The 11,932-nt window shown below is 47.3% G+C and overlaps 2 protein-coding genes across 2 annotated transcripts; both read left to right on the forward strand.

The window, feature by feature from the left end:
• The first annotated feature begins 4,131 nt into the window (after positions 1-4,131).
• On the forward strand, positions 4,132-7,341 carry LOC119767753 (uncharacterized protein K02A2.6-like). The gene is given in 2 exon segments (XM_038257143.1): positions 4,132-6,256; positions 6,259-7,341. Coding segments are annotated over 2 exon segments (2,673 nt in total). The 5' UTR covers positions 4,132-4,590; the 3' UTR covers positions 7,266-7,341.
• On the forward strand, positions 7,292-9,092 carry LOC119766228 (uncharacterized protein K02A2.6-like). Its single transcript, XM_038250668.1, has 2 exons — positions 7,292-7,309; positions 7,342-9,092. Exons 1-2 carry the CDS (start codon positions 7,292-7,294, stop codon positions 8,299-8,301), a joined length of 978 nt encoding a protein of 325 aa, XP_038106596.1. The 3' UTR covers positions 8,302-9,092.
• Positions 9,093-11,932: the final 2,840 nt, after the last annotated feature.

Genomic DNA, 11,932 nt, shown 5'->3' on the forward strand with positions numbered 1-11,932 from the left:
TAGTTTTTTAATTCAATGTTAACTTACTAACAAACAGGAAAAATTGAAACCAAAAGTATTTTAATTTTTCCAGCAACTTCCAGAAATGTTAAGAAAACCAAGATTAAGGTTAGCTTTAAGAAGTTCTTTCAAATATTTTAACGTTCATATATAACTGATGCCGGGTCCGGTGGTTTAGTGGTTAGCGTGGTAGCCTCTGAACCCCAGTATGGCCTGGGTTCAATCCCAGACGGACCCGGTGGCATTTTTCGGGACGAGATTTGCCTGACCACGCCTTCTATCGGATGAGGAAGTAAAACGTCGGTCCATTTGCGTAAAAGAGGTTTTGGGTGACTCACCACACATAACCTTCGGACGCCTAGAAATGAGCAGAAACTTGCAACAGAGACCACAAAAGACCCGGGGGTCGTTAAAGTGGATTACTTTTTATATAACTGTGATGTTGTTTTTAACATTATGTTTATTTACATCATCGGAATTTTCAAACAGCGAAATCATTTCAAACATGTCCCGTCCCTATCACGTAATTCGGCCACCATATACACCACACAGCGCAGTGAGGCAATTTTCGCTTTCCAGATCCTTCCTGTTCCAGTATTTAGCAACCTTAATATCATCTGGAATCGACAAACTCCCAACGGACACTCCGAGTGGTTGTTAGCATCGTATTTTTGGCACTAGACATTGTTTTACTCGCGCCGTTCATTGAGCTGGAATTACAAGAACAAAAATTGAGTCTGAAATAACCCGCTAAAACTGTACTAACTCACCGAAACTTTCCGGCAGACCTACGCCAAGTTCTCGAGCAAAACACCTTCATGTTGCAGCGACCTCAAATTTAAATCATTAAATTTGTCCATTTTTCGAACCTCACCACAGTTCTGACCATGCGCGCTTACGCAAGCATAAATAATTTTACCCGTCGACTCGCGTTGCGCGACAAATAATTAAGCTTATGTACAGGTGTGGATCATGAGTCATCCTCACCTGAAAAGCCCTTTATTAAATTTCGCCAATTGTTAGGCAATCAATAAAATGGTTAAGCTTTCAATTATGGAGGTGCGATGTTATTTCACAGGGGAAATTGAGGGTGTGGCTTAACCAAATTCATTGGCATGTTTGGTCAATGGAGAATTCGACCTTCTCATTACTGACCAACATTTTTGAGAATGTTTGAGGAACATAATTTTGATATTCCAATAACATAATTTAAAGTTTCACGACAATGGTTCGAACCCATGACTTCCGATTTTGAGGTGTACTCACTACACCATACGGAAAGTCATGAAAAATTGCAGAGGTCTGCACAATTTAATTCATGAGGTTCATCGATGCTTCTCATCGGAACGGACAACTTTTAGTAGAACAAAATTTAGTAGAGTTTTCGGGGACTGACTATAAAAACCCCAAAATTCTTGAGGAGGGCAGTTAGTTCCAGGATTAGTTCCAGTCAGTTCCAGCCAGCTCAACTCCAGTCCAGTTCCAGAAGACGCCCCAGACCAGCCGGACCCGCCAGCAGCCACCAGTAGCAGAGGCCCCAGTCCAGCCGGACTTAGCGGTGGAGGCCGCGGTCCGCCGGGACTTAGCTGTTTGAGAAGTCCGCCGGGACTTAGCCGCCGTGAAGAAGTCGGCCGAGACTTAGCCGCCGTGAAGAGTCCGCCGGGACTTAGCTGCCGTGAAGAGTCCACCCGGGACTTAGGAGTTCGGGGGTCTGGCATGGCTCGGCGTAGAGGTCTGGAGGACAAGTCTGGCTTCAACATAGAGAACTGGCTCGACGAAAATTTTAATACAAAGTGATGTGATCGTGCGCGTAGAAGTTGAAAGTGTTACCGCAAAAATGTAATCTTCAAAAAGTGTAATATACAGATAAGTGATGTTTACTGATCTGTTTTGACTCTACAAGTAAATATCACAAAAATCCTGAAAGCCTAAACCGCTCGGGCCGTTCAATGTCTATTGTTTTTACCCTGTAGATCGTTTCGCTGGGGTTCTCGAGGCCGGCTTTCCCAGGAAGATTTTTCTCGATCTCCTTCCGTCAGCCGTTTCTTACTGTGGTCCCCTCCCAGTGGCCAACGGGTTCAACTCATCCGATGTTCACGCTTCTCGGTTCTTACCGATTCAACTTTATTTACGATACGTATCGCGGCGGTCGCGCTTGCCCCCGCGTCTGGTTTCATTCCGCTGGATCTGGTCGGATTTACGCCAAAACGGTGTCTTTGACCACTTTTCGTCGACGGTCCCTTTAGGCCGCTGCGGCGTTATCACTTCTGCGAAAATGACTGCCACCGCTCAAGCCGAACCTGGGCAACAATCCGTCGGAATCGATTTAAAACAAAATTGCCGGAATCACCACGCCGCCACAACTACCAGTGGAATCGACTCTAGCCACTCGATCAATTCTATGCTGGACCTTGGGGCCAGCGGGATACGGATGCCGCTGCCGAACCGGAATATTGTGAGCTCGTTCCGAGAATTTCTTTTCCTTTGTTTACTACAAGTTGTACTTGATGGTTTGCTGGGATAGCAGTGATGCTAGTTCTAGGGTGAATGAAATCTAAACAAATAAGTTTGTTTCGATAACTATCTCAAGACTTAGGCTTAGCATTCATGCAAACTACTAAAAATGTTATTATATATTCTGAATATACTCTCTATACTTAAAAAGTAATATCTTATCAATTCAAGCAAAACATTGTAAAACGACCTAAGTCAAAAGTGTAAACAAACGGGATTTTTGGTGCAAACGGTGTCTTTAGTCTTTATCTATCACTACATATCGAGAAATGCATATAAAACATATTTTTATGTGAAAAAAATCATTTTTTGCAAAAGGCCAAAGTTTATTACGTTTTGTTTATTTTCTACTTCCAAATAGACCCTTTGCTGCAAAGGTCCAATGTGGAAACTGAGTTGTTTTGATTTCGAACACGTGATCGTCTCAGGGACAAACACAATGTTGTTCAAAACAAAGATCGAAACGAAGTTTGGCCTTTTGTTTTAAATTATCAAAACTAACGATTTTTAATCAAAATAAGGTTTCTTGTGTATTTCTGGTTAATTCCTACCTCGTCAATACGTGTAACATCACGATTCTTTTAGATAGCTGCTCATTTAAACGTGTTTTAAACTATTCTATTAGAAAATCACATTCACTTGCACCAAGTCATTAATTGCCGGGTAAATTTCTCCGGTTTGCTATTTCGTGTCGCACTATTAGGTCGTTTAAGGCCAGCTCGTTCCGACGAAACTGCCCAAAGCACTTTGCACTGAAGGTACACTTTTCCCCGGTTGAGCCGCTCATGCAATCAAAGCCACCACCCGGTAAAAAGCATTCAGCAGTTCGCCCAAAACAGCCAAGTAATTTTGCGGCATCGATGCTGGTGTCTTAGTCCCCGCCTTTGTGGCCGATTCCGTGATGCCGTCGATGCTACGGACGTAGATTTTGAACGTACTTCACACGATACAATAAGTTCAGCTTGGGCTCCAAAACCGACGAAACATTCGCACTCGTTCCACGACGATTAAAAAGATCGTGGGCCGCTTGCAGCGAAAACATATTGGCAGTGGCACAGCTAAAATTAAGTGAAGAATAATCAAATAACATCGACGAATCTCAAATGATAGAAAATCTTACCGTGGGTTGTCTCCGGGGTAACCATGACAGGAAAATTCGTGCTCTTCGATTATGCACACTTCAATATCGCGATCAGGTATCTATTTCACACAAAAATACCTTAGAACTGGTCGCGAAAAGTGAAAAACAGCTTAAAAAACTAATAAAATTACGTTACTTGCAAAAGTCCAATCAGCAAAGCTGAATCTGTTTTGATTTGGCCTCCCAGACCAATAAACAAAAGAACAACAAAAACAAACTGTCATCGTGTTTGGACCGGGGCCCAAGTGGAAAATGAAACTGCCAATGTTTACAAAGGCGCTAAAACGCAAAGGGCTCAATACGATCGAACACGGGTGAAACTATCGACCGGGGCTAATGTTCTTTTTTAATTCATTTTATCGAAATAAATCAATTTTTCCACCAAATTTAGTTTAAGGATGCATAACTATACCATTTTTACACATATTGTGTAAATTATTTTCGCACTTTGCTTAATTGGTTTGAAATATGAATTGAAAAACTAATCGCAAATTTCTTTCTTGTTTTTTTTTCAATGTTTTGAAAAATGACAATGGCCGTTTTACAATGTTTTGCTTGAATTATTGGTTGAATAAAATTTCATTCAATCTTTTTGTTGGGGTGCGACTCTATTTCGCCCCGATTGCCAGCTGACTGATGTCATCGTGACAGCGGTCGCCGATCTGTCATCCAACCGGATGCACTCGATCTGTGCCGTCACTCTACTCCCGCACTCGCGCCGGCAAGGCGAACTATCTTGGGCAGAATTAGTAATTAGGAGTAGTCAGTAATAAACTATATTTGTTCGTTGTAATTATCTCCTGTTTCATTTGCGGAATCGCAACAGTGGCGACGAGGTCGTGAGTGACGACCGGCTTGTTTCTTTTTCTCGCGAAAATTGACTGCACAGTACCGTGTGCCGTGCCGTTCGCTGTGCGCCGTGCACGTGTTTCGCCATGACGCCAACTCCGCCGCCGGACTTCAAGGAGACGATCCTGCAGATTCTCACCAACCAGCAGGACCTCATGAAGCGGATTACGGAGCAGATGGAGAAACAAGGAGGAAACCAAGGCAGCGAGCTCGTACTGGATTCCCTCGCGAGCAATATCACCGAGTTCGAGTACGACCTGGAGAAGGGGAGCTCGTTCGAGGCCTGGTTTTCCCGGTATGCAGATCTGTTTACGGAGGATGCATGCAAGCTGGATGACGACGCAAAAGTGCGTCTGCTGCTGCGCAAGCTCAGTCCCGCCGCACACGAGAGGTACACATCCTTCATCCTGCCCGAGCTTCCTAAAAAGTTTAATTTCGACGACACGGTTGCCAAGCTCAAGTCCATCTTTGGCAGTCCGGTTTCTCCGTTTCACCGTCGGTACCAGTGCCTACAGACGGTCAAGGAAGAGGGCGAGGACTACGTCGCTTACTCCTGCAAGGTCAACCGAGCTTGTGTCGAGTTTAAGCTGAAGGACTTCAAAGAAGACCAGTTCAAATGCCTTATTTTCGTGTGCGGGCTGACGTCTCCGAAGGACGCGGACATCCGGATGCGCTTGCTTTCGAAAATCAACGAGACGGCGGACATCACGCTGGAGAAGGTAGTGGAGGACTGTAAAAGTATCATCAACTTGAAAAAGGACACCGGGCTCATCGGTGGCCAGTCTACCTCCACCGTCGCTACCGCCTCCACGCAGGCTGTCCGAACGAGTTCTCCCCACGGCAAGTTCCGGAAGAAGGAGCGGACTGGCGGAAAGTCCGACGTGCCGAACGCCCCATGCTGGTCTTGCGGCGGGATGCACTACAACAGCCAGTGCTCGTTCAAGGACCACAAGTGCCGCGACTGTGGCCGCACCGGCCATAAGGAGGGGTACTGTTCCTGTTTCGCGTCGAAGTCGAGATCGAAGCCGTTCAAAGGAAAGCAGCAGCACGTCAAGAACCACGCAGCCAAGATAGTCACCGTCAAGAACCTCAAACGTAGCCGGCGTTACGTGGAGACGGCGATCAACGGAGTTCCAGTGGACCTGCAGCTGGACTCGGGCCCAGACATCACAATCATCTCCAGGCAGAACTGGGTCAATGTCGGGTCACCTCCAACGTCTCCACCGGACTGCAACGTGCAGACAGACTCCGGGGACAAACTGGGCATCGAGGCGATGTTCAGAGCAACCTACACCATTGGCGGAACGCACAAGGAGAGCAATTGCTATGTTTGTGGCGCTGACCTTTCTCTCAACGTTCTAGGCTCCGACTTGATGGAGGAGTTCGGGCTCTGGGACGTACCCTTTTCGTCGTTCTGCAAGCTGGTCGGAACTCAAACACCGGATCAGCAAGTGGTCGAGCTGAAAACCAAGTTCCCCGAGGTGTTCAACGATCGCCTGGGCCTGTGCACCAAAACGCAGGTGCGCCTCGTTCTCAAGCCAGACGTCCAGCCCGTGTTCCGGCCGAAGCGGCCGGTGTCGTACAACATGGAGGCCGTCGTCGAGGACGAGTTGAAGCGACTCGAGAATCTGGGTATCATCACGCCGGTCAGCTATTCGGACTGGGCCGCTCCCATTGTGGTGGTCCGCAAGCCCGATCGTTCCTTTCGCATCTGTGCGGACTACTCAACCGGTTTGAACAACGCGCTCGAGTCCAACAACTACCGCTTCCTCTCCCGGAGGACATCTTCAACCAGATGTCGGGCTGCACGATGTTTAGCCACATCGATCTGTCAGATGCATATCTACAGGTCGAGGTCGACGAGGACAGCAGAAAACTCGTCACGATCAACACGCACCTGGGACTCTACCGCTACAACCGGCTCTCCCCCGGTGTCAAGAGCGCCCCCGGCGCGTTCCAGCAGATCATGGGCACCATGCTGGGTGGAGTTCCGTGTACAGCTCCGTATCTCGACGACATCCTGGTCGGTGGTCGTACCGCCGAGGAGCACAAGGAGAATCTGTACCGTGTCCTGGAGCGGCTCAAGGAGTACGGGTTCACGGTCAAGCTCGAGAAATGCAGATTCTTCATGCGCCAGGTCAAGTACCTGGGCCAGCTGCTGGATACGGAGGGCATCCGCCCAGACCCGGACAAAGTGAAGGCCATCGTCAACATGCCCCCGCCTCACGACGTCCCGACTCTGCGGTCGTATCTGGGCGCCGTCAACTATTACGGGAAATACATTCGGGAGATGCGTACACTTCGCCAGCCGCTGGACGAGCTGCTCAAGGAAAGTGCCAGCTTCCAGTGGTCCGACGCTTGCCAGCGTTCCTTCGACCGGTTCAAGGAAATCCTCCAATCACCGCTCATGCTGACGCACTACAACCCTCGCTTGGAAATGGTGGTGTCCGCAGACGCGTCGAATGTGGGCATTGGCGCCCGCATCGCTCATCGGTTCCCGGACGGGTCGGAGAAGGCCATCTACCACGCATCCCGAAGCCTCACGCCAGCAGAGTCCCGCTACAGCCAGATCGAGAAAGAAGCCCTGGGTCTGGTGTACGCAGCCACAAAGTTCCACCGGATGATCTACGGGAGGCATTTCGTTCTTCAGACCGACCACAAACCGCTGCTAGCGATTTTCGGTTCAAAGCGTGGAATCCCACCGTACACGGCCAACCGCCTCCAGAGGTGGGCCCTCACGATTTCCGGATTTCCGGATTGAACACATCTCCACTGACCACTTCGGACATGCAGACATCCTCTCACGCTTAATCAACTCCCACATCAAGCCTGACGAGGACTACGTCATCGCGGTGGAAACCGTCATCTGCAATGTCGTCTGCCAGTCCATTGAGCATCTGCCAGTTTCGTACCACACGATAGCTGCCGAGACTAGCCAGGACCGGACACTGCAGAAAGTCGTGGAGTTCGTGGACAAAGGCTGGCCCAGCGACGCGAAATCCCTCTCCGGAACACCGGAGGTCCAGCAGTTCTTTGCGCGTCGTGACTCGCTGTACTTGGCCCAGAAGGTGCTGATGTACAGTGACCGGATTGTAATCCCGAAGAAGCTGCAGAAGAAGATCCTCGAACAACTGCACCGAGGGCACTCCGGCATCGATCGGATGAGGTCATTAGCGCGCACTCTCGTTTACTGGCCCAACATCGATGACCAAATCTCCGCTCTTGTACGCGCCTGCCAGGAATGCGCGTCGGTTGCGAAAGCTGACACCAAAACGAAGCTCCAGTCGTGGCCGACCCCCGAAAAGCCGTGGCAGAGGGTACATGCGGATTTTGCTGGTCCCATCAACGACACCTACTTCCTGCTTGTGGTCGATTCTTTCTCCAAGTGGCCGGAGATCATTCCGACCAAGCGCACCACCACAGCTGCCACCATTTCGATCCTCCGCAAAATTTTTGCTCGGTTCGGAAACCCGGAAGTGATGGTGACCGACAACGGCCCGCAGCTAACCAGCGACACCTTCGAGCAGTTCTGCGAGTCCAACGGGATCATGCACCTCAAAACAGCACCGTTTCACCCCCAAAGCAACGGGCAGGCGGAACGTTTTGTTGACACCTTCAAGAGGACAGTCAAGAAAATTCGGGCGGGAGGGGAAGATCTGGACGAAGCTCTCGACATCTTTCTCAACTGCTACAGATCAACGCCGTGTCGGAACGCACCTGGTGGGAAATCGCCTGCTGAGATCCTACTTGGCCGACCAATGCGCACATCCTTGGAGCTGCTGCGCCCGCCGAGCTAGTTCACCAAGGACAACAACAACAAGCAGGACCAACAGTTCAACGCGAAGCACGGTGCGAAGGAGAAGAGCTTTGCGGTGCGAGACAAGGTGTACGCTCAGGAGCACCAAGGTAACAACTGGAGCTGGGTCGCCGGAGAAGTGATCGAATGTGTTGGACGAGTCATGTATAATGTGTGGCTCCTCGAACGACAGCGTCTCATCCGCTCACACAGCAACCAGCTGCGGCCGCGCTATGACGACTGCGATGGAGTACCGGATCAAGCAGAGCAGACCATCCCACTTGACATTCTGCTAGGCGCCTGGGGTCTAAAACCATCTGGAGATTCCACTATGACCGAAGCAGCGCCGCCGCCGCCGGCTGAACCTGAGGGATTGAGCGATCTACAGCGAGAGTTCTTGCGAGAGCTTTTTCGAACAACCAACAAGAATCGACGACCACGGCCGGCAAGACCGGGTCCTGAAGTGCCGCTGCGCCGCTCGTCGAGGTCACGGGTTACACCGGTCCGCTACGAGCCGTACCAGCTCTACTAAAAGGGGAGGTGTTGGGGTGCGACTCTATTTCGCCCCGATTGCCAGCTGACTGATGTCATCGTGACAGCGGTCGCCGATCTGTCATCCAACCGGATGCACTCGATCTGTGCCGTCACTCTACTCCCGCACTCGCGCCGACAAGGCGAACTATCTTGGGAAGAATTAGTAATTAGGAGTAGTCAGTAATAAACTATATTTGTTCGTTGTAATTATCTCCTGTTTCATTTGCGGAATCGCAACACTTTTATTATTATAAGAACAAGAACACGATGTTGGCAACAGTGGAAACATTTTTTGCCGCTGCAGCGCGCTGTTAATGAGCGTTTGAAAATGGATTATTAGACATAAATCCAAACAAAATACGAGAATACTGGTATGACATTTCCAAAGGTTTGTAAAGAAATGATTTTTTGCACACCATGAAAGCCATGGTGTGTACGAACAAAGGCAAACACAACAACAGTATTTTTTTCGGTGGCTCGATGTGCGTGAAATATTGCGAATAAGTTTTTCGGGAAGTTTTCAACAAAACACTTCTAGTGATTCAGTATGGAGCCCATCCCGTAAGTGCATTTTTTAATATAAATGAGTGAAATGCAGTTGGGAAAACCATCCCAAAAAAAAAAAAATAATGTGCTGAGAATCAGGCGAAGAAGAACAGCCAGCGAATTAAAATGTATGGTGGCCGATAATTTTAGAGTTTTTGGTGATTTTGTGAGATTAAATGCCAAAAAATGTGTTGTAATCAGTAGTTGACGATCACATCTTGCTGGGGATTAAATTTTTGTGAAGGTAAATCATATAATATTGATTCAAGAACGATTTCGTTGGACGAGATGCTTTTGCTACAGTCAAGGTTAGGGTTAGACACCAAATCATTGAAGAAAGTTAAGGTCAATTAACGGCAGCCTTTTTCGGCCATTTTCTGATGTACTAAAATTTCACCTTAAGTGATAATGACATAGGTTGAAGTTAATCTAAAAGAGCATATACCGTAAAACGGGGTGACTTTGATAGCCGGGGTGACTTTGATAGGTTTGCGATTTTTCCGCAAAATGAAGAATACAATTAAAATACGTACGGAATTGTTTAAAATCATTCTGACTGTGGTAGAGAAGTGTTCAAAGAACCTCAAAAAGAACTTTTCATAAAATTTTGAAAAGTTTAAAAAGTTAGTTAACTATAGTTATGAAAATGGTGATGAAACTCATTATCTTAAACTTCTCAAATTGTCATGATTTTCTCAATGAACATGATATTGAATCGGAAAACGGAATGCATTTTCGGATTCTTTGGACAATTTTCCAATAGGAGAAGGTTTTTAAGTTTGTAAATTATAAATAATATGTGATTTTGAAACACAATTTAAAAAAAAACTCAAAATTTATAGGCGATTTCAGTTGAACAAATTTCATGTAAAATGTGAAAACTTGCGATAAGTGCTTCGAATTCAGTATAAAATGCAATATAAATCAATAATTTTATAAACAAAACTAGTTTTTACAAATTTCAGGCAAAATTCCGACTTTTTAACAATTTTACCTAAAATTTATATTTATTTTGTTTAAAAGCTTATAAACTTAGTTAACTAAATATAAAAATTGATTTTTTTTTTCTTAAAAACAATATCAGCAAATCAGTGTTAGTACATTTAACGTACAAATAAAGTTTAAACATCCTAAATATGATTTTAACAAGAAAAACTCTGACTATCAAAGTCACCTCGGAAATTAAACTAAGATTTTTTAACGTAACTATTTTTCTAAACATTATTGAAAAACTTTTTTTCCAAAATAGTGCATGGACTTTATGTGGCCCACCGAAGTACATATTTTAAAAATAATAATCTTGAGAAAAACCTTACCTGTTGGAAAATATTCCAAAAACAAATTGAAATCCTATCAAAGTCACCCCGGTTTACGGTACATCCCACTCTAACTTTTGGGGGGGGGGGGGAGCGGGCGATTATCGGGCATCGCCAGTGCCAGTTAAGATTCTTGAGCCAAGACACACACCCTAAAAATTTCGATTTTTGTGTTGCACACTCACACAATATCACCCGCCAGCACGCACACTACCTCAGTTATCGTAACGCGCAAGCTGTCAAACATTTTTGTTTGCCTTTTTCAAACGTGTTTAGAAAAATTAATTGACTAGTGTGCTTTTTTCTTCGTTTTCAACAAATAGCATGCGAAATTAAAGGTAAGTTTTCTTATTAATTAATCACATAACATATAATCACATGAAAGCTTCTTTTTCAGATTTGATTATTTTTCCAGCCTGTGGAACACCGGGATGACTTGGCAGCTTTCTCCTCCGCCACCTCTTCCAAGCGGCGCACAGCATCTCCGACGACCAAAACGGCCATCGTGGCCTGACCCAACTCCCGGCAACATTGGCGACAATCCGGATCATGCTGAACGCGCTGCTACGCAGGTCGTCGAACCGGTCGCTGCCAATCCAGCAGGCAGTTTTTCCAGGCTGCAAGAGCGGAATGATTCTCCGCGCCGTCGCCTCGGCCAACTCAATGTTCCCCGACGGATCAACCGCGGACGAGCTGGTCAACTCGCTGCAGCGCAAAATGCTGTACGAGCAGGCAGTCGAACCGGCCGTCCAGCAGTTTGTCCAGTCCGTCTGCCCCATCATCCTGCGCAGTATGTCGGTGCTGAGCGAAACGGTCGCCGGAGCGAAACAATTCTCTGCGCCGCCACCGCAGCAGTCTGTGGCCAACTCATTGTTCCCCGGCGGATCAACTACGACCGAGCAGTCCAACTCGCTGCAGCAGATTCAACCTCTCGCAACTTCAGGGACGTCACGCAGCCGGAGCCGTTTTTTTGCACTTGAGGTGACTACCGTGGAAGCGACCACCCCGGAGGTCAGCACGACGGAGTTTACCACGGAATCGCTGAAGGAATCCCTGCGGAAACCTCGCCGTCGGAAGACCGAACCGACTCGAAGCAACAAGATCTTCCAGCGAAAGTTGAATCAGTGGTCACCGCAGCAGTCTGTGGCCAACTCATTGTTCCCCGGCGGATCAACCGCGACCAAGCAGTCCAACTCGCTGCAGCAGATTCAACCTCTCACAACTTCATGGACGTCA

The sequence above is a fragment of the Culex quinquefasciatus genome, chromosome 2 (assembly GCF_015732765.1).
Source record: "Culex quinquefasciatus strain JHB chromosome 2, VPISU_Cqui_1.0_pri_paternal, whole genome shotgun sequence".
Lineage (NCBI taxonomy): Eukaryota > Metazoa > Arthropoda > Insecta > Diptera > Culicidae > Culex > Culex quinquefasciatus.